General features: G+C 35.4%; 1 protein-coding gene across 2 annotated transcripts in view; it reads right to left on the reverse strand.

The window, feature by feature from the left end:
- Nucleotides 1-27,484, reverse strand: part of CLTC (clathrin heavy chain) — a 64,937-nt gene that overhangs the window by 11,542 nt on the left and 25,911 nt on the right. For both annotated transcript variants that reach the window (XM_039247308.1, XM_039247309.1), the window contains exons 3-27: nucleotides 26,611-26,879; nucleotides 25,901-26,062; nucleotides 23,155-23,268; nucleotides 22,588-22,761; nucleotides 19,424-19,621; nucleotides 18,501-18,701; nucleotides 16,231-16,383; nucleotides 15,499-15,621; nucleotides 14,512-14,649; nucleotides 14,153-14,317; nucleotides 13,811-13,991; nucleotides 12,280-12,443; nucleotides 7,352-7,477; nucleotides 6,591-6,733; nucleotides 5,120-5,354; nucleotides 4,299-4,421; nucleotides 3,233-3,378; nucleotides 2,570-2,753; nucleotides 2,179-2,371; nucleotides 1,552-1,709; nucleotides 1,194-1,358; nucleotides 966-1,073; nucleotides 716-883; nucleotides 222-371; nucleotides 2-133 (exon numbers count right to left, since the gene is read on the reverse strand). In XM_039247308.1, the coding sequence (XP_039103239.1) occupies nucleotides 2-133; nucleotides 222-371; nucleotides 716-883; nucleotides 966-1,073; nucleotides 1,194-1,358; nucleotides 1,552-1,709; nucleotides 2,179-2,371; nucleotides 2,570-2,753; nucleotides 3,233-3,378; nucleotides 4,299-4,421; nucleotides 5,120-5,354; nucleotides 6,591-6,733; nucleotides 7,352-7,477; nucleotides 12,280-12,443; nucleotides 13,811-13,991; nucleotides 14,153-14,317; nucleotides 14,512-14,649; nucleotides 15,499-15,621; nucleotides 16,231-16,383; nucleotides 18,501-18,701; nucleotides 19,424-19,621; nucleotides 22,588-22,761; nucleotides 23,155-23,268; nucleotides 25,901-26,062; nucleotides 26,611-26,879 (4,073 nt within the window). The remainder of the gene's footprint in view (nucleotide 1; nucleotides 134-221; nucleotides 372-715; nucleotides 884-965; nucleotides 1,074-1,193; nucleotides 1,359-1,551; nucleotides 1,710-2,178; nucleotides 2,372-2,569; nucleotides 2,754-3,232; nucleotides 3,379-4,298; nucleotides 4,422-5,119; nucleotides 5,355-6,590; nucleotides 6,734-7,351; nucleotides 7,478-12,279; nucleotides 12,444-13,810; nucleotides 13,992-14,152; nucleotides 14,318-14,511; nucleotides 14,650-15,498; nucleotides 15,622-16,230; nucleotides 16,384-18,500; nucleotides 18,702-19,423; nucleotides 19,622-22,587; nucleotides 22,762-23,154; nucleotides 23,269-25,900; nucleotides 26,063-26,610; nucleotides 26,880-27,484) is intronic.

The following is a 27,484-nucleotide window of genomic DNA, read 5'->3' on the forward strand; positions in this document are numbered from 1 at the left end:
CCTTGCTGAAATAATTGACAGCACGAGTATGATCCAGCCGTGGAGATAGCACCATCAGCAAATCATTTAACAACAGAGGCTTGAATTCTAAGTAGAACTGTATTGCTCTGTAGTATAGTTCCACATTGGCAACCTAAAATGGACAAAGTCCGCATAGAAATTAGGAGTTATTTTCTAATGAGCTCCTTTTGAAACTTGCATCTTCTGAAGAAAATACACACCTTGGTAATAATATCTTTGAACTGTCCTTCTTTCCATGCATCAGTTGGATGATTCATCATAGTAATTATGGCATTATCATACTCTTCATACTTGTCATACAAAAACACCAATTCTGCCCAGAGATGAGCTTGTTCTGCAGCTCTAAGCACCTACGTAAGAGAAATTTTATTGCTTTACATATGGGTCTGTAATTCTAGCTAAAGCTTAAAAAAGAAAAGATACTTTAAAGTTTACTTTGAGAGAAAGAGCATGCACATGCACACACATGTGAAAGTGGATGAGGGACAGAGAAAGGGAGAGAGAGAGAGAATCCCAAGCAAACTCCACACTGTCAACGCAGAGCCCGAAGTGGGCCTAAACCCACAAACCATGAGGTCATGACATGAACCAAAATCAAGAGTTGGGATGCTTAACTGATTGAGCCACCCAGGCAACCCATTAAAGTTTTAGTTATAACTACAGAACTACCTCACAATGTCAAAAGGTTGGTTACCTTAGGAATATTCACTCTGGACCAGAACAGCTCCAGGTGCTCCCTCATTTTCTGTGGCTTAAATTTAGAATATAGAATAGCTAGTTCGGTAAACATTCCCATATGAGCTCGCTCAAGTCCCAGTGCTGCTTCCAACATGGTTATCAGTTCTTCAAAGTATCCTCGATCCTGAGTAAGGGAAATATGTAATTAAAGACTGATACTATCTATGGCAATAGATCTTAATTAATAAAAGACTCTTGTTCATTACCTGATAGTAGTTGATAAGTTCCTCCAATTCATCTGCATGCACTACAATATGAAGCCCACACATCTGAGCCAGACGGAACTCCTTGCCATCTACACAGGCGAAGCAGACCTATAACAAAAATTTCAACTACGTAAACTCAAATGTAAACATGTCTGGTTAATTCAATTAATCAGTTTAAAGAGATTTCTAAAAATCGTAATTCTTCACTCAGACTGGTATTGAGATTACCTCTTTCCATGTTCGAGTACTGTTAGCCTTCCTAGCTCCATCAACAGCTGCCTGATATTCACCCAGGTGAACCAGGGTAGATGCCAAGCGTCCAAAATTGGAGACATTATTGTACAGTAACTTAGCAGCATCATACATTTTTTCATCATAACAACGATCGCCAACCTGAAACAAACAAATACGATCCATTTTCGGTAAACCTAAACTCAATCCTCTTTCCAAAGTCACAATTTAATTTAATACTGATAAACACTGTACTTCCTTTGGAATCATCAGTTGTGATGGGTTGATCCTACTGATTAAAAGTTGCTTAACAGTTAATTTTTACATTCTGAAAAAATCTAAAAAGGAAACCCACTTGTTGGATATGAGCATTATTTGGCCCATTGATGAATTCTTCCAACTCTGCAAGGCGGTTTGTTTTAGCCAGTGCAAATATCAATTCTGTCTCGACATAGGACTCACGAGCCTTCTTACGGGCCATCTGCAAGTACTTCACTAGTTCTTCCCAGTTTCCTAAGAATAAAGAAGAAAATAAATCCAAACACTAATATCCTAACATTTATCTTTTCACTCACTTAAATGAGCATTGCTGTTAATTTCCTTTTTAAGGAAACAATATAGAAAATGACAAATCTAAACAATGAAATGCATCTAAAATGGCAAAATTCCTGTTATACTTCTGTATTATCACTGATCAAATGAACAGCTAAATTTCTCCTTTTCTTTAAAGTTGTTAAGACTAGAACTCAATAGAATTATATGAGATTTCAAAACATAAAATTAATCTTCCCTATGGACCTTTGTAAGTTCATAAAATGCAGCCTCTCTGTATGGACTAAAATGGGAGTGCTAAATATCTTCACAAGTAATCATGCAGATCTAACTCCTATAGAAATTCAGAACAGACCGATGTCCTAATGCTTAGGCTAATTATAGTGTAGGTACATTTTCTGAGGTCACAAACACATTAAAGAGGTCATACCACTGGTGTTGGCAGCCTGAACAACTTCCATGTATGATGAAGGATCATCTGCTTTGATGTAAGAATCAATGGCTTCTTTCACCATTCCTTTCTGCAACTGGGCTTTTGCAAGCTGACTCCAGACTGCAGGTTCATTGCAGCGTTCAGCAAACTCATATGCCCGGTCCAAGTTTCCAATATGTTCAATCAAGACCTAGGCAACCAATTTCTGAATTAGGGTTACAGTAGAATGAATCTTGTCACATAGCAACTACATGTAAATGGTTAGGATTTTACTGCTTTTTCTATTGCCCAAGCCATCAATTATGCTGGGCCTAACAGGTCAATGCATATAATAATCAAGAGAAGGTATTACCTTCGGTAAATCAATTTAAGCAATCTAAAGATCTACCTGTACTGCTGAAGTATTGACATCAAATTTCCGGAAAATGGCAAATGCTTCTTCAAACAACTCATTGCAGATGGCGATATTGGCAATATCTGGGGCGTCATAATTATCCAGGCGGTTAATATACTCCATAACACGTGTACGGTCAGCCTTGATTGCAGTGAGGATGAGGAGGTTTTGCAGATTCCTTTTAAGGAAAAAAAAATTTTTTTTGGATGTATTATTTCAAAAGCTTATTAGTCCTAAAGAATAAACACTACATCTATGAAGAGTTTTTTATCTCAATGACAGGATGAAGAGTGTATGAGAAAAGTAATAATTCAGACAACATTCTCTAATCTTTGTCTTTCTGTTCCTTCTCAAAACTGACTGGCCATAATTTAGGACTGAATGGGGTGGGGGCGGGGAGAGGCGTGCATGCCTGGATGGCTCAGTTGGTTAAGTGTCTGACTCTTAGTTTGGTCTCAGATCATAACCTCACAGTTAGAGTTCAAGCTCCTCATCAGGCTCCATGCTGATGGTGTAGAGCCTGGTTGGGATTCTTTCTCTCCCTCTCTCTGCCCATCCCCTGCTTGCTTTCTCTCACTCTCTCTCAAAATACATAAACTTAAAAAAAAAAAAAAAAGGCTGAATATAAAGAGCCAAGGGACTCTTCTTATAGCATACCTGTGTTCACTGAATACAGAGTTATCAAGGACAATTTTCTCCAGCAGTTCAATGAGTTCATTAGGAAGGTCTGCAGTCATAAAAGCCTTGACAGTTACTGACACTTCTTCAGGGTCCTGAGTTTCAGACAAGGCTGTCTGTACAACCTACAGAGTACATATAGAGTTAAGTACTAAAAATCAGGGTGGTTATGAAGACATTATCTAATAAGAATAATCTGGCATAGGAAAAATACCTTTACCACACAAAGGTGTTTTCTACACAAATTCACACATACCCATATTATGCATAATTGCATTCTCCTGAAAAATCACCCTAATTACATAATTTCTTTTTTCTTGATTAAAACATTATCCAAAATAACCACTCCTCATTATTGCTTTAATGGCTACATATAATTTGAATATATAGATGTGGCAATACCGACTTAGTAATTCCTCCATTTTTGGCTAGTTATATGGCTCCCAGATTCTTCAATAAATTATTCCAGGAAGCTTTCTATTTAACATGGGAATTTTCCTTAGAAATGCTTCCTAGGAGAGGAAGGAAAATTAACAGCTTTCGATTTATTCTCTTCCATAGTTATACTTCAACCAGGAGTATTTAAGAACCATTATAACAACATTCAATTTTTACACTTTTTTCATTTTTCAGAGTTTTAAAAAATGTTTTCAATTTATGGTATGTATTTATATATATATGAGTACAGTTTTATTTTATTCTTTTTACTGCCTTCTCTCATAGTAAAATATGATCCATCTGAGTACATATGGGTATTTGATAATGGGAAAGGTATTTATTTATAGTTAAAAAGATGAGCCTTAAGGGGTGCCTGGGTGGTTCAGTTGGTTAAGCGTCCTGACTCTTGTTTTTGGCTCAAGTCACGATTTCACAGTGTGCAAGTTCCAGCCTCTAATCAGACTCTGCACTGACATGTGTTGGACCTGCTTGGGATTTCTTTCTCCCTCTTCTCTCTACCCCTCCCCCCACTTGTGTATACACTCTCTCAAAAAATAAATAAACAAACATTTTAAAAAGGAGCCTTAAGCACATTTGCCAATTTTACCTGATCAATAAGGGGTCTCCTGTAAGGATTGCTTTCCAGCAGCACACTACCCCATAGTTCTGGGTCCTTACGGCGTACCAAATAGCGGGAAAGACTTTTGAAGAGGGAATTCTCATTGCAAACCTAAATAAGATTTTAATGGTTAGTTTCAAGGTAAAAAGTAAAGACTTTTCATAGACTAACTACTTTAAAGGTTATTTCCTTTATATAAATACACCCTATTTACTGTTTTATTGGGAAAAATTCCATTACTTTTACATATAAACCTGAATAGGTCACAACCAAGTTTTTCTTATTAAAAATCTGTATGTAATCCTGTACTAAATGGAAAAAAATGTTATAAAATGTCATTGACTGGGTCAATGACAAAACTACAATAAAACAGGTATATTAAAAGTATCCTGTCAGTGTCAAAATGACTGAAGTTTGTCAAGTTGGTCACAGTGTGGTTACAAAACAGTATCTTTACTCTTAGAAATACACACTGAAGAGATATGCAACTTATTCTCTTAACTACACACATATACACAGGTATGGTATGTATTTGAGTTTATATATGAGACAGTGTATGAAAACACAGTAATAAAACTATTAGATTAAAATGTTAATAATTGAAGATAGCCTTAATTTACTATTTTGGTCACTTTAAAATCACGATTATCAGCAAATAAAGTTTTTTTTTTTAAAAAGCACACATCTACAAGAAATGCTCTATATTACCTACAGCCACCGTTTAATTCAAAATTCACTAACTTAACATTACACAACAGGTTTTTAAAATGCAGCCTTCTCGCTATACACATTCAGCTATTAGTACTCACATTAATAAGTTCCAGATCACACTGGCCACGTTCATAAGCAACACAAGCCAAATGTGGATCTCTCTTCTCACAATACTTTCCAACAACACGACTGTCATAGTAAGGATTTTCACGAAGAAATCTCTCTGGGTTGTTATTACTGTCTATGTAGATTTTGGCTAATGCGTTGTGAGTAGCAGGCTCCTCACAGCCCTCATGAATTCTGGCCTCTAGCCAAGGCAGAAGCAGTTTCAATCTAGTATTAAAAAAAACACACACACACAAAACCACACATGCTGTATTATTAAAAAAAAAAAAAACACACACACACAACTCTTGACATGCTTACTACAGAAGTACCTTATACGGTATATAATATGCTTTCCCATACATAATTTTGAATTCTCAACAATTCCATTACAAACTGGGACATTAAGATTCAGAGATGATTAAATGATTTGCCCAAGATTACACAGAAGGTATCTTTAGAGTCTCCTAGACCTATCTGCCACATTATCTAGATAGGATATAGAAAGAAGAGATTCATAGATTCATATTATTCTTTTTCATACGGGACAAAATATCTAGATATTTGGAAGTAAGATGGGGATGTGATATGAGAAAACAGGCCAGATTATCTAAGGTTCCTTATAATTTTAACACAATTGACAGATATTACCGATAGCCAAAGGGGGCAATACTCTAAATATACAATGGGAAAAAATCTGGTAGCATTAGAAACTCTAAGTTTAATAATATTGACAGTCATATGATCATTCCACCAACGATCATGTTTTCACTACACTATAGCTTATGTTTCAAAGGTCCTAATGACTAACACTCTTTTGACCATGGTGAAGTATCAAAAGCACCCAGAGGAAAAACAGCAGCCCATATTTTGGCTACCAAAAACATGTAGTTACTTTGAACACGTTTCCATTAGGGTAAAGACACAACTTTTATATTAAGGCAAAAAAAATCAAGATCCTATAAATACATGCAACCCAAGCAGATATGCCATGGCAACTGAAAGAATGATTAGCTAAGGCACATTTAGACTAGTGACTCAGATGCCAATCTAGTTTACCACAATATAACTTGTAACTTAAAGACCAAATTGTCTAACTGTAACAATCTGGCTATTTGCTTGGGACACGCAACAAACAAAATCAGTATTCTAGGGGTGCCTGGGTGGCTCAGTCGGTTAAGCGTCTGACATGATCTCACGGTTCATGAGTTCAAGCCCTGCGTCGATTCTGTCTCCCTCTCTCAGTCTCTCAAAAATGAATAAACATTAAACAAAAAAAGAAAACAGAGTTCTTTCAGCACTTACAGCTAACTTATCACTTCTAAATTAGGTATCTCCAAGGAAGTATGATCCACCTTTGATTAAATAGCTTTTAGGCAACTGACAGGTTGTATTTTTATCCATTACTAAGCTAAGAGAGACTAGTAATTTATCCCAGTTATGTAGGCCAAAATGGTACCACACCTGTTTCTTTTTTCAACCTCAGCTACAAGCTCATCAGTCGAGAATTGACCTCTTACAACAAGAATCAAATTTTTAATGACATCTTCAGAGCAATCAACATCAAGCAATCCTCCAATAACCACAGGAAGTCGACTTGGATTCACCTATGGTTTAAGGAAAAAAGTCATTATCTTATTAAAAACCAAAGCAGAAAGAAGTTTTTAAAAATTTAAACTCATTTCCCTCTTTTCTTAGCTCAGTTTTAAAATGTAGTAATAAACTGAGAGTCTAAATTTGCAAGTAGACAGGAAAAGTTAGCAGAAAGTGCGGCTTGGTTAAATAATTACCTCAATATTGCTCCACATAAAGTAAGTCCAAAGAAGCTATGGTCACAGAATGTCTATAGAAGGCTAATTAAAAGGCCTCTATTACAGCAGAACCTCCTTTCTATTTCTGGAGATATAAGGTAAACTTCCTAAGATCAGTATTTAAGATGGTTTTACTGTGCTTTAAAAGTCTATGGCCTCTGTACAAACACCTCAGGGGCTGGGCCACCAAGTGGTGTGTAGGTGTCACCCAACTTTTTCAACGATTGCAGTTTGTTCTGTACTTATACCTGAATGTAAAATTCTAATCTAAATCAGGATCCTGAAGAGGGAAAAAAAAGTTGAAAGCCACTGGAGCAGAACACTCCCATTTTGTACAGAGTTTCAAATGGAAATGAAGATTTCCAGAATGTAAGAAGTACAATCTACAATAAGGTATTTTTAAGTATTACCTACCTTCTGTACATATATCTCTATATACTTTTGAAGATTATTTCTATATAAATACAGCACCAAATCATGGACAAAGTCAAATCGATCACACACAATGATAAGTGGTAACTGATCTGTTAGCTTCGCTTCCTGAAAAAAGAAAAAAGAAACCATAATTGTCTCCTTCTGTGAGCTGTCGAATCTATGTAAAATAGGAGAATCTGTTCTACACTGGTGGGAAAGGCTCACATAAACTTGACTCTTCTCTCAAAGAAAAAAATGCCCCAGTAGCTGGTGTGTGCTCATCCCAGTTTTAGTAAATCCTGACTACTTAGAATCATAGCAAAATATCAGGTCTTTTCCACATATAGCATTTACCAAAAAGAGCAACAAATTAAGATTTTGGAGCCACCAGTGGCATTCAGGACAGAATATCATCACACTGGGGACTTTAACAGTAACATTTCAACTGAATTGGGTATTGACTTAAGAACTACAGTCACATTGTCAAAATTATGGCAAAAACGGCTCACAGTTGTTTCAAACTAATGATTTTTACCCCTCCCAAATACCAATCTATATGTCCAGCCTCTAACACTATTACAACAAAGCCTACAAGGAGCAGCATGATGGTGACAGCCACGAGTATACCACATGCTGCTGTGATAGCACATAAAAAAAAGACATCTTTAAATTACCAATTGCTTTTACCATTACAAATACCAAGCTATAATCCTACGAGATTTACACAGATGTTACAGACAGGTAGGTAAGACCTATACTGGGCATTTACCTGATACATGTCCTGTTACATTCCACAGACATAAGGTACAGCACAAAAAACAACAGTTTCCATCAGGAATTCATTTATACAAAGTAAAACATTCCTCAATAAATGATTCCTCTATGACCGTCTACTAAGCAAGTAGAACTAAGCAGGATAGGACTTTCCCCAATGACAGCCACTAAGAACATTTGCAATGTTACAATAAAATAGTTCCTAAGTTTAGCACATATCACTCATCCAATTATAAATAACTGAAGATTAGCCTATGAAGTGATCAGAGAACACCAAACTAAATCTAGGAGTCAGAAGAAATCCTGGAATAAAAAATCAAAATGGCCGTAAATCTGAAGTGGAAGTCCAGCTGCAGATTTTTCACATTAAGGAAAGTCTTAAAGCATGTGTTATTTATTTTAGCATCATGGAAACTCTGTCCTAACAGCTGCTACAGTAATTTCTAGACAAAATGTTGGATCTACCTATCCAAAAGATTTCAGTTGGCCAAGTTTTTCCTACTAAATGAACATCAAAAAGTTAGTGGATCAACACACTAGTCCTCTTTATTCTCTTTAATAATCACATAAAATATTAAATACTTTATTTTACCACTTAGGAAATACACTCGGAAGTAATGTAAGATTACTTAGATGTTCTATTCTCATGCATGGGTGTTTAAAATTTCTGCTGGCAAAGACAAGTATATTGTACTCCCAAAGAAAATGTAAGATTGGAAAAGTAGATAAAAACTAGTTTTTGATCGTCTAAATTTGCACATGATTTCATACATGAGAATGATGCTATTAATATTTTTAATTATTTTTAAAATGTTTTATTTATTTCTGAGAGAGAGACAGACAGACAGTGTGAGCAGGGGAAGGTCAGAGAAAGAGGGAGACAAGAATATGAAGCAGGCTCCAGGCTCTGAGCTGGCTGTCAGCACATAGCCCAACGCAGGGGGCTCAAACCCACGAACCATGAGATCATGACCTAAGCCCAAGTTGGACACTTAACCAAATGAGCCACCCAGGCGCCCCTTTAATTACATACTAAAATGAAAGGTTACCCACTAGCCATTATGGTTAAAGATTAAAACTGAAATTTTATAAACACATTCAGAGGTTTTCTTAAACATTAAATTATTCACTTAACTAATTATTTACTGACTACCTCCATACCAGACACTGTTCTTATGCACTGCAGCATTCTCTCAAGGAACTTATTCTAATCGGGAAAAAACAATGTCTTACAGTGTTAAATGTTCTAAAGAAAAATAAAGCAGGATATGGGGGGGGGGATGGAACAGGGATAGGTTTTATTTTATAAAGGGTAAGCTGAGATGTCCTTTCTCATGACATTCATCAGAAATCTGAATATAGGTAAAAGATCCTGGTCATGAAGATTTGAGGAAAAAAGTGGAAAAGGACATAAGCAAAGGTCCTGGGGCAGAAGAGGGTCCAGGGAGTTCCAGGAATAACAAGCAGGCAAGTATGGTTTAAGTACAACCAGAAAAGAAAAAAGCATAAAAAATAAGATCAAAGGTAGCAGGAAGCACATCATGGGTCTGAAGAACAGTTCCATGCTTTCTATGGAGAGCCTTAGTTCCACATGGTTAATGCAGGAGCCAAATGAAGCGAATGACACTGTTCCACCCTGCTCACAGGCCACTTTAAAGAGAAGTCATAACCTACCAATCTCTGTATTCCTGGTGGCTAACATGTAATTGGTGCTTCAATGTTCAAGATTATTTTTCTTATCACAGAGTGTACATACACCACCAATTGTCATAGAGCTAGCACCTCCAAACTGAAGTTTAATGCCAATGATGATGAGATGTAGCATTGTAGCTACACTGTACAGGTCAATAAGGAAAGTGATTAAAGGGCCTAGTATGTCATTCTTACTACTGCGGTGAAAGGTTGAAAACAACAGTAGCATCTTAGTGCTGAGCTCCCATCTCAGAATGAAGAGAAGACACGAGGTTTACATCTAACTCAAGCTGGAATTAAAATTCCTTCACAGTCAGTAATAACATAAAACCAAAAAGAAAACCTCCCTAATAGAGATCACATGTAGGCCGACTCCACTTTACTTCCAAGGCCCACCAACACAGTTTATTAACAAGGGGTATCACCTAAACACCTATGGCATACAAGGTACTTGACTTGATCAACATAGCTTCTGGTTGGAAAAAACAAGGCTAAGGCACATTAGTTAATTTCCCTGATATAACAGATACTGAATGAATAATAGCTAATGACAGAAATAGAATTTGAACCAGGTCTGACTGGTTTAAAAGCCCAAAATCCATATCCATATCCCTACTCTACCAGATTTGTACCTAATTCATAGTGTATCAAAGGGGAGTCCTCTCTCGTTAGATCTCAGGGAGGCTAAGCAACCTACAGCTGCACCATTCCAGAATCCAAAAGATTTTTTTTTTTTGAAGTTTAAGATCATAATTAAGTGGAAAAGTTAATTTAGTCTCATTTTGCACATAAATGACTCAAAAATACAAAACACAGTTCTAAAGAAATGGCAACTGAAGCATAACAGTCAAGAGCTTACTAACAATGAAAAGGAAATCAGTTTAAGAATCCGGTACTATTTTTTTAAAAAAGGAAACAGTACCGATACTCAAAGGAGGAAGTGAACTACTGTCATGGGTACTCTAGTCAAGCATGGAGTATCAAATCCTTCTCATTTGGAGGGCTTTTTGAAACCAGGAAGACTTGGATTCAAATACATCAGACTAGCCAGGCTACTCAGAATACTCATGATGGCCAAGATATTATAAAGCTAAACTCTGGGGGAGTGTTTACCTTTTAATATAAAATATGGGATAACTTCTACACTTTAACTATCACATTACACCAAAATCTCGAAGACGTTAGCTATTTAATCTAAAAGCCAGTAGTGATTCTTCAAAAGATCAAACAGTTAACTATAGATTATCCAAAATAACAGTGTAGGAATAGGAAAAGCCTAGGTTTTTTGTTTTTTTTTTTTACTGAATTACAAAATAAACACTTGGTTTTAGTTTCAATGCAAAATGCTTCCAAAAGGCACAAAATACTTAAGAATTTTATATATAGTCTCTGGAATCATTTCATCTATATATGTGTGTATTTATATACAATTTAAATGCAAAATATATAAATACGTACATTTTTAAGGGGTCATCTCAGTGTTCCATACTCTACGTGATTGTTACTGACAACTGCCAATTTAGAAGTTTTATTTTTTTCACAATGGAACTAGTAGGTATGAGAATAAAGCTAAAGTTAAGTAAATATTAAACAAATTCAGCTGCCCTTAGGTATGTTTTAAAGAGCTAAAAATCTGGGGCACCTGGGTGGCTCAGTCAGTTAAGCATCTGACTTCATATCAGGTCATGATCTCACAGTCCGTTGGTTTGAGCCCTGCGTCGGGCTCTTTGCTCACAGCTCAGAGCCTGGAGCCTGCTTCAGATTCTGTGTCTTTCCCTCTCTCTGTCCCTCCCCTGCTCGCTCTCTGTCTCTGTCTCTCAAAATAAAGACATAAAAAAAATAAAAAAAATAAAAGAGCTAAAAATCTTTATACCATTACTCTTCACTCCAATACAGGCAGTTATTACTTCCCTATAACTAGTGCCACAAAGTGAAGGTTTCTTTCTGTTTGATCTTACCTTCAGTTTAATGAATTACACATGATTTATTCAGTTTCTAGAAAAAAGCTAATTTGATAAGAGATAAACTGATGTCCTTCAAATAACAGAATCTTTTGTATATAATAGAGGCTCCTGAAAAGAACACTGAGGGCAAGCTGATCTTAATCTTCAAAAGTAGTATATGGAGAATTCTAAAATGACATGGAGAATCTCTAACCACTTTTCAAAATTTTCTTCCAAAACTGAAATGAAAGGAAATTCCTTTGACGTAGTGCTATTTTTCCTTCATTTAAAGAGATGGTCATTCTTAGGTATTATTTACCAATTCCCTTCTCTATTTCAGAAGAAACCACAAAGTATTAAATTTGGAGAAATAATTCAGCACACAATTTGTTAAAATTGTTTTAAAAAATGTTAAAAATTTCCCATTTAGGGAAAAAATATTTTCAAACTATGAGGAAACCCGTGTAAAACTGCTGATCCTCAATCCAACCAGAAAGTGCATTACTCAAAACCACTTACCTTGAGAAAATTCTTGACTCGCTCAGGATCATAACAGTTGCTTTCTCTGCAGATTCTTTCTACTTCTTTGATCTGCCCAGTCTTGCAAGCTGCCTGAATATACTTAAAGTGCACATCTGGGTCCTGACTAAAGTTAACAATGGATCCCAGAAAATAAAAGAGACCTTAAAGAGACAAATAACTGAAATTAAGCATAGATACACCTCTGATTATGATAGAACTGCAAAATATTTAAGCAATTAAAAATAATATTATGTCAATTATACCTCAGTTGTAAAAAACGTGTTATGTTGAATAGCCCCAAATAAAACTGGTTGCTGGTTGCTCAAAAAGCTCAATTAAGAATACTAATTAATCCAGTAATCAGTTCAACAAATGGATTTGTACTTTAATCCCTACAGAAGACACAATTCAATGTTTTCTAGTAGTTGAGAAATAGGGGGCTATTTAGTATGAAAGCCAATGATCACACCATATTCCCTATGAGAAATATTAAATGAAGTCCCTTATAGCAGGTTTTTCCTATATGTAGTTAATAGGAAAAATACAAAAGTGGTTTGAAAAGAATTTAATACAGGGCTGTCCAATAGAACATTCTGCAATGATGAATATGTTCTAGATCTGCACTGTCCAACATGGGAGCCACTAACCACATGCAGCTATTAAGCACTTGAAATGTGGCTACTGTGACTAAAGATCTAAAATTTTAATTGTATTCAATTTTAATTACTTTATGTGACTACATGTGACTAGTAGCTACTGTACTTGAATGAATAAAATCAATGTACTGCATAGTTAACTTATAAAAACTGAGAAAACTAGTAGAAATCTCTTATTCCTTCTATCTAGAGCATTATGACAAAAAGAAGGAAAATAAGGTAATTGGGGACCAGACATTTAGCTAATAAAAGAGTCACCCAACAGTGATTTAGTATTCAGCACAGCAGTGATTCTCAAATGAAGTGACTGCCTTCCCAGGAGACAGACATTTGGCAACATGTTAGGACACTTTTGGTGGCCACAACTGGTGCAGCTGATGTTACTGGCATCTAGTGCGTAGAAGCTAGGGATGATACTAAATATCCTGCATGCACAGAACAACCCACCCTCGAAACAAATTATCCAGCCCAAATTATCTATAGTACAGAGATGGAAAAAACCTAGTGTATAGTGACAAGTCACAAAATGTCCTTGGTTAGAAACATTTGCCATTGTAAGATTCAGACAACATAAGCCTGGAATCTTATTATACCTAATGATTAATATTTTCATTTTATACAATTATGACTAAGCTACTACATACATTTGGGTCTTAAAATTCTGCCTTTAATTCATCTATGAAATACTCAAGCAGACAGTCTCGTTCACTGCACATCCCTAGAACCTGGCACAAAAAAGTTGACATTTATTAAGTAAAACTCAAACCATCCCATAAAAATGATCTTGTAGAAAGAACTTCCAATAGCCTATGATCATAACAACACCCCTCTTCACTATCTCAATTAAAAACAATTCAGAAACTCCTAATTACCTTCAAAACTCTTGAAAGATTCAAAAAGTTCAATCAGAGATTGAGTTGACAGTTGTTCATGATACTTGGAAGCCACCTGAACACAGATCTGAAGATTCTGACGAATATTGGCAGACAGCATGGCCCTGAGGCATTCTAGGGAGTCTTCTACTGATAAGGACCCAAAGTAATTCACTAACCACTAGAGGACAAAATAAACAGGTAAATAAACAAACAAATAAATAAATGAAATAATACTGAACCTAATGGTGGAATGAAATTACTATTATTCAGTGCTACAAACACATTTTCAATAAACCAATCAATCACAACAGTTTCTGTTAGGTAAAAGACTATTAATACCTCAGGGTTAAGAAGATGGGTGTGAACAACTGCACGCTTTATGTCATATAAATCAGTGAAGTGCTCTAATGCACGCTGCAGTAGACCAGCTTTTTCACACAGCTGAGCGATATGAGCCCGGTCATAATGTGTAAACATCTGATTCCCTAGAATAGCATCTGCGACCTATAAAACCACAAATAGGACAGATTTATTTTACATCCCATTTATATTAATAATTCTATACACAGATTACATATTAAGATTCAAGAGTCAATTAATAATGAAGAGAGTACAAAGGCATCTCTGTAGCTTCAAACGGCTTAATCTAAAAAGCTCTAATTAACTACTAAAACCTTAAAAAACAGTGAAAAACATACCTGAGGTGCATGCATAAGGTTCATCTCAAGCAACCGTGTCTGTAAAGGACCTTCAGATGGACGATTATTCTTCAGGGCATCAAGCAAGAATGCAGTACACTGCTGAATTAGATTGTATTCCATAAAGACATCCACAATCTGGAAAAAAAGGGATTTAAAGGAAATTGTTTAAATACATTTAAAGCATGCTTTATGATAGTGTTAATATGTAAATGAAATCTCTTCTACATATAAGAAATTGCCAGACCAAATCCCAGATTTAAATATTATTTATATAATATCACTTCGTAATTTAAGGATAAATTTTTGTCATCTGTAGTTATTTTTAGTTCTGGTAAAAACAAAATATTTCAAGATACTACATAATAGCACAATAAAAAACAATAGCTTTAAAATTTTAATCAACTATTTAAAATATAAAGGAATCTGTGACTCCCACCTCCTCTACATGTCTCTTCCCTCATCCAACAAAAGCAACCATCCTTTGTTTTATTATTCCCATGTAGTTTTCATATTTTTAATACATATACGTCTCCAAACAAGATGGTGTTTGTTTTGCACATTTTTTCTTTTAATTTTTATTTGAGAGAGAATGCACATGCATGTGAGCAGGCGAGAGGGGCAGAGAGAGAGAGAAAAAAATCCCAAACAAGCTCCATGCCCAGCCTGAAGCTCAATCCCAGGATTCTGAGATCAAGACCTGAGCTGAAATCAAAAGTAGAATGCTCAACCGACTGACCTACCCAGGTGCCCCTGTTTTGCATGTTTTAAAACTTTATATAGGTGGTATCTTCCTGTCCAGCCTTCTGCAACTTTTGTTTTTGCTTTTTTAATAAGATACTTGAGGTTTATGCATGTAGATGGACACATTCTAGCTTCTACAAATTCAAAGATTAATAAACCATTTTTCTCCAAAGCTGTTGAAACCCAGATCCCCCCATTCCTTATTTAAATCACCTTCTATAGAATACATTTTAATGCCTTTACCTGTGTGATATCAGCAAGTGGTTCTTCATCCTGAACTAACATCTGAGCAAACTGCTGTCCCTGATCTGGACTGATACGCATGACATTTCTCAGCAAAAATATCCAGTCTGGAGTATATCCAACCTACAAATAGACAAAAATTTGCAACTCTGCTACAAAGTTTCATTTTTGTATCCTTTAAAGGCTTTTTCTACAATAGAATTTTGCTACTATAGAACTACTGGTGAAAAGTACAAAGTCAGTTTTAACTTAACACACTAAACTTGACTCTAGTTTGCTTATATTAGACAAAGAAACACCTTGGTGGTAATGTATGTGAATGGGTAGCTATAAATTTTTATCATTGACTTACTTAGTTTCAATGAATGACCATTTCAAAGTTTGTTCTAACAGATTAAACATGCCCCTGACATGTTAAATTCTGAAAACTCAAGCAAGAGTGCCTCCATTTTTTTTTTTTAAAAGTAATCTCTCCACCCAACATGGGGCTTGAACTTGCAACCCCTCAATCAGAAATGCATGTCTGTCTACCTACTAAGCCAGCCAGGTGCCCCAGTATCTCCATTTTTGAGTAAGCATAATCCTGTACCTAAGAACTAATAGAATGTTTATACTTTTTCAAATAATTCTAAATTTAAAGAAATTCACTATTAAAGTCACTGACAGTTCCTACAAGCTAATTTCTCAATGTTTTGATGAATTTATATTGAGAATCTGTTTCATTGAACTCACTTTTTTAGCATATAAAACAATCTTCTGGACTTGACCTGTTTCTGCAAAGCACTGAATTACTTTATTTGGGACGTTAGCCCTCAGGTACACACTAAGAGCCAATGTAGGGTCCACAGATTTCACAAGGTCACCCAGTTCTTCAGAACATTCCAGCTGTCCAAAGGAAAAAGAGATTGCTTAGTAATCCATGAGCAATTTTGTAAGTGAATAGTTGATACCACTTCCACTATAAATTATAATGACAGGCACTTACTCAATTATCCCAGAATATGTTATAAATATGCAAGGGTTGTAGTTAGTAAAGACTCTCAATCTTATATTCACAAGATTGTCTTGATAGAATTCTCCACACATACTACTTAAGAATAAAAAGCCCACCAAGACTTCATGCTTATAGATGTTACAACTACTCTGCTAGGAAGTAAGTACTTAAAAGCAGAACCCTGTATTTCTATTAAGAATACTGTATTCAGATATCAGATCCACATGGTCCCAATTTTCCAAAAATAATGTAACTTTTAATGTTATCAAATGAAAATTTAGTATTTAAAGGAGCCAGATGAGGCTTACCATAAGGACCCTTCTTAAAGGGTATATCGTAGACATACGATATAATCTGTATGTCTAAAGGATCTAAGCTCCATTATCATTTTGACTTTGGGATTTAAGGTTGTAAAGCAGGATATACTAATTTTACAAGGTCAAAAAGATAAAAACTTTAGAATTTTGGGGTGGTATACAAGCAGATACCCTCCTCGGTACTATTCAAAGCTGAGTCAGTCAGCTGCCCAATATAGAAAACAGCTTCCCTAAGAGTTTTGCTTTACATATTAGAGTTGATTTTCTACTTTTAATAGTAATGTTTGAGAACAGCATTTATCACTGACAAGTAAATTCTACCAGAGCCTATACCTCTTAACTGAACGTGCTAATTAATGTAAAGTTGACCAGTGTCCCTTTTACTATAAATGAATCCCATAGGATCATGCACAAAAATGATACCCAAAAAAACTTTCACAAGGCTCTACAGGCCAGCTCAGTTACTTTGGTTGTTCCCATTCTCCTCCCTTATGAAATGCAGATTTCATAATGCTGATATACTCCCTCCTGTGGCTAATAACTATTCTTCAGCAGAGACTCCTGTCCAAGCATCCCAACTCTGAAGTACTATTCTCTAGTATCCTATAAGACTGCTAGAAGCTGGTTCAAGAAACAAGGGCTAAGAATTAATAATGTAAAAATATTATCAACATACACTGAAGCTGAAAGGTATAACAACATTAGAAGTTATTCATTACTCAAGAGAACTTTACACAGTACCACCGTAACTCTCGACACTGGCATAAAAGAGGGCAATTCAATATTGCTACTTTGTGGGAAAAGTGGTATGGTGGTGTGAAAGGAATAATGCCACCAACACAATGTTTAAATCTGTTAGTTGCCTTACAAGTAAGCAACATTTTCCATAATGTGCTCTAGGAAACAGTACCATTGCAGGCTCTGTGTAAAAAGAAATTAGTAAGTACTGAGTAAATATAAAAAACATAAGGAAATCCTATAGTAAAGAAAGCTGGTCAACAGCAGATTTTAAAAGTCAACATTTTTAAAAATTTCAAGAAACTAATTAAGTATTTTTCCATGTAATGCCAATTAACTTTCTGTGAAATCACTTTGGGAATCTCTATCACTCCTAATTCAACAGGCCTGATGTCTTCATAACAATGATCCAACATTTTACGTATTCCCTTGTACATCCCAAACATGGTTACTAGCAGCAAATACAACAATTTTGATGGTACTTGGGAAGTTCTAAAAAACAAAACAAAACAAAAAAATATATATATATGGTTGAAATATGGTTGAAACTACTGGACATATCAAGTGTGGAATGTGAAAGACAAGAATATATTCTTATCCAAATGAGTGTTACATATGTTGACAAATACAAATGTATACTGAAGTAGGCCTCTCTCACTACACTTTTCCTAAAGCAAAAGGATAGCAATTTGCTTCCAGATTAGTAGTTTTAAGCACTAAGCAAGAATCCTGTATTCCCTTAAAAAAACTGAATAAAGATACCCTATCTCAACATGCCATAAAAAATGTATTTTCAAAAGGCATTAAGTTTATGCATCTTATGCAATGTCTATGCTTGTTCTATTGCTTCAAGCAGTACATAATGGACATTTTGGTGCTGCCTAAATGTTTTTAACTGGCTACCATGGTATTTAATGCAATCAAAGAAAATATGTTAACATAAGTTAATATACCTTATCTTCTTTTAACCATTTCTCCAAAAGCTGTTTCCGCCCTTGCTGAAGTACAGGCCTACATAGTTCTAAGGATTCATATTTGTTTAGTTGGCCCTGGTCCAAGAGAATTCCAAAGTACTGCAGTAGAGGAGAAGTTTGACCTGGCTGGGCTGGGACACTCTGGAACCGACGGATAGTGTCTGGAGTACGAAGGATTCCCTTTAAGAAAGAGAAATATTAAAGATTCCTCTTCAAGGGTGATCCAATATCACACTAATAACTCCATGGAAATCCTAGGTCAATCTTAAAAGCATGACTTCATCTACCAATAACAAATTTCAAATCCTCAATACACTGAATGGTAAAGATTCAGTAAATGTTTGTCACACCTCTGGTTCAAAATTATGAGATTATTCAGAATCAGAAATCTATCAACCCAATTACAATGCCAATATGTAAGAGAACAGCCTAATCATAAAGTAATCATAGCTAGTTATTGTTCCAGATTTACATTAAATGCAAATTTCATAATGCTGGTAGATTACGGTGTAAAGTGTTAATTCAGTCCAACAAAATACAAAACTGGTAAGAATAAACTCAGTCAAACTTCAGACAAATCTTACTAATACACTCTACTTACTTTTCAAATCTTAGGAAAAAAATCAGTAGCTAACATTGATGAGGGCAGTCTTGTAACTAAGTAACTGAACATTACTACTTCTATGTAAATCATAGCTTGCTAGATCTACATATCCTTCGGATATGAGAGTTTTAAAAAGCTAACCGAGAGGCACTGATATGCAACTTATATAGGAGTAAAGGAAATGCAAGATAAAAAGGATTCGTTTCTGTGGAGACCTGGCTCCACTCCTAACAGTATTAGAAACAGAACATATTTAACATTAATCCAATCATGGCAACTTGTCTTTGTAACTATTTACCTTTGGTGCATTAGCAGCTACCTTTGCTGCCTCTGAGTAATTTCCCTGGGCAAAAAGAGCATTAAATTTCCGGGCAAAGAGTTCTTCAGCACCAGCTAAGTTATTACGCACAGCCATTCTCAGAGCCAAATCAGGATTTTGTAGGACATTGGTGATGTAAGGAATTATGTTTTCTTCTTCCACGCATACTGACAGAACCTGAAATTTAAAGATTAATGAATAGCTGCAATGTATTCAAATGGATATAAATGATACCAAATCTGTTTAGAGCTGTTTAGTACTGAGTCACAAGGTAATGAAATTGTGACAGTTACTTTCTTATTCCCATAAAAAAAGTTTTAAAAAATGTTTAAGAGAAAAAAAAAAAAAAGGCCAGGAGAGAGAAGACTAAAGGGTTGCTAAAGTTGGGGATTCCTCTAATATGGCCATTTTGTAATACAATTAACTCCCTATTCCATACTATCTTCATACTGTCCAAACAAATTGCTTTGCTACCGTCTCTTCATTTTTAACATGGTTAATATCAAAAGCTCCCATTTAGTTCAGCTCTAAAAGCAACAACTCTCCATTTTGTTTATCAACTCTTGAGAGACACAGTCTTGACTACCTCCAGGACTCTGAAAAAGCTAAATGAAATCTAGGGCTCAGCTGGAAGAAGTTTAAGGTATATTCCTTTTAACTTTAGGATTTTTTAACAAGGATTTTCAGTAATTTTCTTTAATTACATTTATATCCCTAGAGGACAGATTATGTAACAATGAGGGGAGGATCACTGAATCTTTAAACACCTACTCTAATGCAAGGTATACAGCAGGTACTTAATGAATGTAGCATTGGTAAGGAACACTTTCTATTGCTTCTATTTGGGGAACAGTCATTCATCCTTAGTCTTCCTAAAACGTCACTGTCACAGAATCCTGCCTTATTTGCCTAAAATCTAAACTACTATTAGTTGACATGAGAAAGGGAACCTTCCCTTTACTATGTACATATCCATTCCTCTCCCCAACACCAGAGCTTATAAACTACTCACACTACCCCAACAGCACTTCTCATACTACAATTTCTAGTCTGTTTCTCGGTCACTATTCCACATAAGGACAGGGACATATCTTTCCTTAGCTGCATTATTAGTACCAGACAGTGTTTTGCCCCAAATAAATGCATAATATTTGTCAAATAAATGAAAATGTGAAATTTCTGTCTGAGGACTAACAAGAATAAAAATTATTCTGAGAACTCAATAATCAAATAGACAGGTACCCTGCCTGTTCTGTTTCATTTTGAGAAAAACGAAGAAATTTTAACTTCCAATATGCTTTCACTTCTGCAGGTCAGATCCTCCTGCTCAATCCCCAAAGCTTAGGCTATCCTGGGGCACCTGGGTGGCTCAGTCAGCTAAGCATCAACTTCAGCTCAGGTCATGATCTCGTGGTTCATGAGTTAGAGCCCCACATCAAGCTCTCCAAAAACCAAAGTTTAGGCTATTCTGTATCTGCCCCATGTCAATTCTACTGTACAAATTAAGACCCTGTTTATGCTTAGCTCTTAGGAAAAGTAAAGATGAACAAATTTAGTCCCAACTACACTGTCTAAAGCTTCCTACTAGTTACTACACCTTCATCTTTCTCAAACACTGAATCCATAGTTTCATCTTCATTCCATTTTTAGACTATTCTAGCAGATTTTTAGCAACCAGTATTTAAGATCTACAAGGGACAAAGAAGGTTCCTCTACCTTCTAAAATACCCACTCAGTTCTACAAAGTTAAGAATTTAAGCTAGATATTGGCAAAAATCTTCTCTTGATAGCTTTTCATTTTCAAAACAATACAAACCATGACTTCACTCCTTAGGGAAAGTGTCCAACTGTTGTTGGCTTTGATCAAAGAGCAGAGGAAATGTCCTAAGGTTACTATAAACATTCATCTCCCTACTCACAGCAACTGGCACAGATAATTTCTTGGGAAAGGTGATCAATAAATTCTCAAAATCAGAGTTACAAAATGCAAATACATATGGTGAAATTTTTCCAGATACCTTAGTTTAAACATTATCTTAAAGCTATCAGCACAGTGACCGAAATAAAAAGGTCTTTGGCTTAACAACTTCATGATTATTAAATTATCACTAACCTAGTTCACCAAAAGGCCAATGCATTCTTGATTTTTCCAAGAGAGATCCATCCAACTGAATAAATGAAAGCTACTGAATTTTTAAAGTTGTTTTAGTGCCAACACAATGACTGGCATAAAAATACAATTAAACAAAAAAAAGCCCCTTTCCAAATAAAGAATAGTGATTGAAGCTGTTTAACAAGGAATTGTAATTAATTCACTGTGATATGTGCTATGAGGAAAGATACCTAAAGTCTAGGGGCATAAAGCAGGAGCATCTAAGCAGGTGTAGGAAGGAGACAGGGAATGATAGCTACAGAAAAGACTCCCTTTCTCTATAGTATGTGCTTCTTTACATACATACATTACCCTATGTACTTCCTTTGCTTACTATCTGGGAAAAATGCTAATTTGAAGGAAAACTAGCGAAAGGCAAGACCAATAACAGTACTGCTTTCGAAATTTTAACCGTTTTTAGAAAATAAGATACTTCCTGGTGGAACATTAAAATACTTAGAAAACAGAAAAAGGATCACTTATTAGGTGCTGTGAAGAGGTCTGTTCAATGTGACAATTTCAGAACAACTAATATTTTTCCTATCAAACTGGATAACTTTCCAGGTACCCCACAATAGCTACAGTAACATATCACCTTTCAACATTAAATATTTATTAATAATTAGAGTTAGGAAAAGAGATGTACAGAGAATTCTTTTCCCAATGGTTAATTATCTGTTTTAACAATCACAGGAAGAAAAAAATCCTATTAAAAAAAAGCACACTGTCTTATCAAATGTGACCCTAAAAGTTTCTTTCTTGGAGAGTCATTTCTTTTGACAACAAAGACAGACAAACACAATCCTAAGTGGCTATATGTCAAATAGTTTCTTTCTCTGAGACAGAATCAAAGAGACTTTTTATCACATGCTTCTGTGTTTTTATGTACATATTATTTTCTGACTTTGGAACCACATTTGCTTTTTGGGAAAAAGAAAAGCTAACAGCAGTGTTATTTTATTGCTTAATTTAAGTTTCAAGGTTTTCTTACTTGTCCCTTTCTGTTTACTCCAATTATTCCAGCTGTGGCTTCATGAGGTGCAGTAACAAAGATTGTTTCTCCACTGATTCTATTCATGTAGATACAGGTACCAGTCTCAAGATCATAGAGGTGAATATAACCATATTTAGTAATCAAGAAGACTACATCATGCTTTTCACTGATCTGTATAAAGAAAATCAACACTTCAGTAAAGTCATAAATCTATAAGGAAAAAATTTAATCTAATTTCACTTCAGAGATGATAAATTCTAGAAAAGGTTAATATACATATGGTTCTTCCTTTTTTACAGAACATTAATATCCCAAGCTCTTACTGTAAACAAAGAGTATGAATAAATGTATAAGACAGAAAACAGAATTTTGAACTTATGATAACGCAGTTTATGTATTACATGAACGTTAAGAATATTTCTTCACAAAGTTTTACTAATAAATTTTATTATTAAATATAGGATATTATTCTAAGCACTATTAACACTGACTGTGAGCAGTAGTTTGGGGTTAGTTTTGTTATGAGGAGAGGTGTTAAAAGTCCATTTGTTTTACTTAAAATACCTGCATTGCAACAGGAAAGTCATTTTGTGCTTCTGGAGGAAAGAAAACATCCACTGCCTTCTTTGGAAAGGGCTGATTCCCTGTAGGTGGTGTGCCAACTTCAATAATATGTAACTGTTCACAAGAAAATAAAATGATATAATTTAGCAGTTGATTGCAGCAGCTTTATTTGTAGCCCCAGACTGGAAACAACCCAAATGTCCTAAAATAGGCAAATATTAAACTACAGTACAAAATACTCCTCAGTTAAAAAAAAAAAAAAAAAAAGTCTCTTGGACATTATGCCAAGTGAAAAAAAAAAGTGCTGATCTCAAAACGTCACAGGTTATACAGTTCTATTTATATAGCATTCTTGAAGTGACACAGTATACAAATGGAGAGTAAATTACTAGTTGTCAGGAGTTACAGATGTGGGGGGAGAAGGGAGTGAGTGGGAGTGACTAAAAAGGGATAGGAGGAGGGAAGATAGTATATATCACGTATCTACTTCTATTAAATGACACAGAATAATATAATTGTGCAAATGTCAATTTCTAGTTTTTCTCTGTAAGATGTAACCAAAAACCAGGTAGAGAACATAGGCATCTCTCTGTACCGTCCTTGTAGCTTCCTAGGGATATGTATTATTTCAAGATAAAAACTTTAAAAAGTTAAATAGTTAGAGGGCTCATACTTCAATCTACCTTATATTAAGGACACAGAATGGTAATATATTACCCACAAAGGCACTTTCTCATGGCTTTCAATTATAATTTAGTATTTCCAAACAGAATTCTAACTTAAGTTGTTAAATTCTTCACTGCCTATACATCTACTCTAATACAGATGGAAAGTATACACCTAAGCCGTCTCTTGAATCACATACACTTCATGGATTACAATATTTTGGTTTAAAAGATCTACGTTAAGAAAAAACAATATGGCTTCCAAGATATATACACCATATGAAACTTGTAGGGTCTCATTCTTAATTAGGATAACTAGCTATATTGAAAAGAACTGGGTCTTCCTTCACAAGCCATAGCAGGTTATAGGCTCAGAAGCCTATAAACAAGGTTTTCAGATACTAGAAAAATGACAATGTTTTTTCCCATTAGGACTTTTCAAAAAACGTCTCAGCCTTATGAGAATAAAATCTGACTTCTAAAACTTGTGTCTTTTTGTTAAATTGTATCAATTGAGACCTAAATACCGATGTTTTCTACCTTTGTTATATTCAAAGGATGGTTGGATCATTCCTCAGTTCAGCGATTGTTACTCTGCAATTTTAGGCAGAATTTTAACTCTGTGCATATGTTCCCTCTCTGCAAAGAGACTACAGATTTCAAGCAATCTCTATCTTATGAGCTTCCGGGGCCAGCAGTACTAACGGTGGCATCCAGAAGTGTAGTCACAGCAGCGGCTGAGTCCCCACAGTTCTGCGGCAGGGCTTTAGGCTGGGATCATGGCTGCTACCCATTCTTTATTTCTCTTTTTTTCCAAGCTTGGTTTTATACCTTCCTAGCTAATTGTAAACTATCCACTATCTTTTCATTAAACTTTTTACACTCTACCCAATTAGGCCTTGTTTCTGTTGTCCATAACTAAGAATCCCAATAAATAAAGTACTTCAATTTGTCTACGTGATTCCAACATACGGCCATGGGTGAGAAGCTAACTTAGGACAATAATATTCAAATTGTGGTCCATATCCAACTAGACACCTATGGCGTTTAAAATGTAGATTATAGGCTCCACTTACTGAATCAGACTGTTTTTTTTAAGTTTATTTATTTTGAGAGCTTAGGCAGGAGAATGTGAGCAAGGCAAGGGCAGAGAGAGGGAGAAAAGAGAATCCTAAGCAGGCTCCACACTGTCATTACAGAGCCTGATATAGTGCTCAACCTCACGAACTGAACCATGCTTAACCAAGCCATTCAGATGCCCCTGGACCAGACTCTAGATATAAGGCAAACAAATGTAAATTGTAGCAACCCTAATCATTCTCACACACAGTAAAGTTTAAAAACAAATTAAGGTCTTTGGTAAAGGCAAATAAAAAGTGTTATTTAAACAGCTCATATAAAAACGTTGTTAAAGAACATTATTCATTTTAGACAAGTATCACAAGAAAACACTATATTCATTTTAGATATGTATCTCTAGAAGCAGAATTTAAAAAGTCACCACAATTCTGAATATTAAAAACAAATTAATGGGCACTTGGGTGGTGCAGTAGGTTAAATGTCCAACTCCTAATTTCGGCTCAGGTCATGATCTCACAGTACATGAGTTCAAGCCCCAAAAGGGCTCTGTGCTGATGGCGTGGAGCTTGCTTGAGATTCTTCCTCTTTCTCTGCCTCTCTCCTGCTCACTCTCTCTCAGTCTCTCTCAAAATAAATAAATAAACTTAAAACAAACAACTTTGGGGCACCTGGTTGTCTCAGTTAGTTAAGCGTCTGAGTCCATCTCAGGTCTAGATCTCATGGTTTGTGAGATCGAGCCCTGCATGAGGCTCTCTGCTGTCAGCACAGAGCCCTCTTGGCATATTCTGTCCTCCTTACTCTCTGCCCCTCCTCAACTTGTTCTCTCTCTCAAAAATAAATGAAATATTTTTAAAAATTTTAAAAAATTCATGCACAGTCCATTAAAGACAAAATAAAAACAAATTAACAATGAAAGGAGAAGACTATTTTGAAATTAGAGGACTAATTATTAGAGAGACAAAGATCAGTTCTAAATAACAATTCCCAAAGCCAAAGCTTACCTTTCCTCCAGCCTGACCTCGTACTGCAAAACAAAATAACGTTGATTCTTCTGCATTTCCTTCCATCTTAAACTGCGCAAAGCTAGCCGCGTGTCCTTCAATGGGCTGAGATACTTTCCTATCTACAGAATATAATTGCATAGCTCCCACCACACGATTTTGCTACAAAGGATCAAAGAGAATAGTTTGGAGACCCAATGAATAAATAACTCCCAGATTCATCAAGCAGTAAAATAATTAAAATGCTTATCACCTTTAACAGGACTTATAATTCTTCATAACAGTCTCTCAATGTAGATTTGATACCTTTTCATTTGACATTTGGCTTCAATATTATCTTATTAAAACTTATTAATGAATATTTAAATTGTGCCTCATACATACAACCATCTCTTTACACTATCTTAAAAGAATATACATAAGAACACTCATTCTGCAATAAACAGCCATAATAAATTCCAAATCATTCACACAGGAACTCAATATCCACTCAAACTGCAACTAAAACCTAAACCTGGTAAGAGTACTCTGAAAACACTATGTCAGTATAAAGTCATTAAGCTAGCAACCTTTATTTCTTAAAAAAGAAAAAGTCTTTCAATAAGTCTCATTCACCAGGACCAAGCATAGAAAACCTAATTTCAAAATAAACTGCATTCTGGGTGCATTAATTCTCTATGCCATTTATCAAACATCTAGGGAAGTGTTACCTGTGCAGATATGCCAGTCAGAAGTAACCACTTTTGCTTAGCATCTGTACGATAATTGATAATCTGGCACCCTGCAAGGCTAGAATGGCGGTCAAACATTTTCACTGGCTGAGACTCTCCTTCCATACTCCAATGATAAACTGCATTATCCGTAACAAGAGCAACCGTATTCAAAGAGATCCATTTCCAGAAGGTGACATCATCAGTCATGGTATGGGCCTTCATTTTACTTTTCATTTCAATGTTAAATATCTGAAGAGTTTTCCCAGCTAAAAACAAAATTAAGAATTATGAGTCCCTAAGAAAACAAAGTTCAGGACAAATTATTATCTAGCGAGACTAGCTCGATAACAAGATTTGTAACTTCCAAACAAAATGGTTCTGTCAGGAGACTAAACCAACTACACAAGTGACACTGATAGAGCAGCAACCTTTGAAGAGATAGCTAAGACTAAGTTCACAATCTACATCTACAGCTGAAGCAAAAACTGTATTATCTCTAATAGACATTTTAAATAGATAGTATGACTGCTATACAATTCAAAATCCCAACTGAAAATGAATCTAAAGAATACCTCACTTTACAGTGATGGAAAACAAGGCAGTAGTCTTCGTGCTTATAATTAAGAAGGTTTACGTTATGCATAAATTAAGCTAGTTGTAGGTACATAGAACAAAGCAAATCTGATACAAACACATGGGGAAAATGTCTACTTTTTAAGAGGCAGTCATCCCCCACCCAACCAAATCTTGTGGAAACTGCTTTTTGGAGAACGATCAACTTCAACTCTGCCTTGCACTAGTAGCACATAAAAGAAGTGCATGCTAAAACTGGTTTAAGATACAAAAGGAAATGTGGAGGTGCTGGAGAAAA

Source organism: Hyaena hyaena, unplaced genomic scaffold (assembly GCF_003009895.1).
Source record: "Hyaena hyaena isolate Hyena2069 unplaced genomic scaffold, ASM300989v1 scaffold_298, whole genome shotgun sequence".
Lineage (NCBI taxonomy): Eukaryota > Metazoa > Chordata > Mammalia > Carnivora > Hyaenidae > Hyaena > Hyaena hyaena.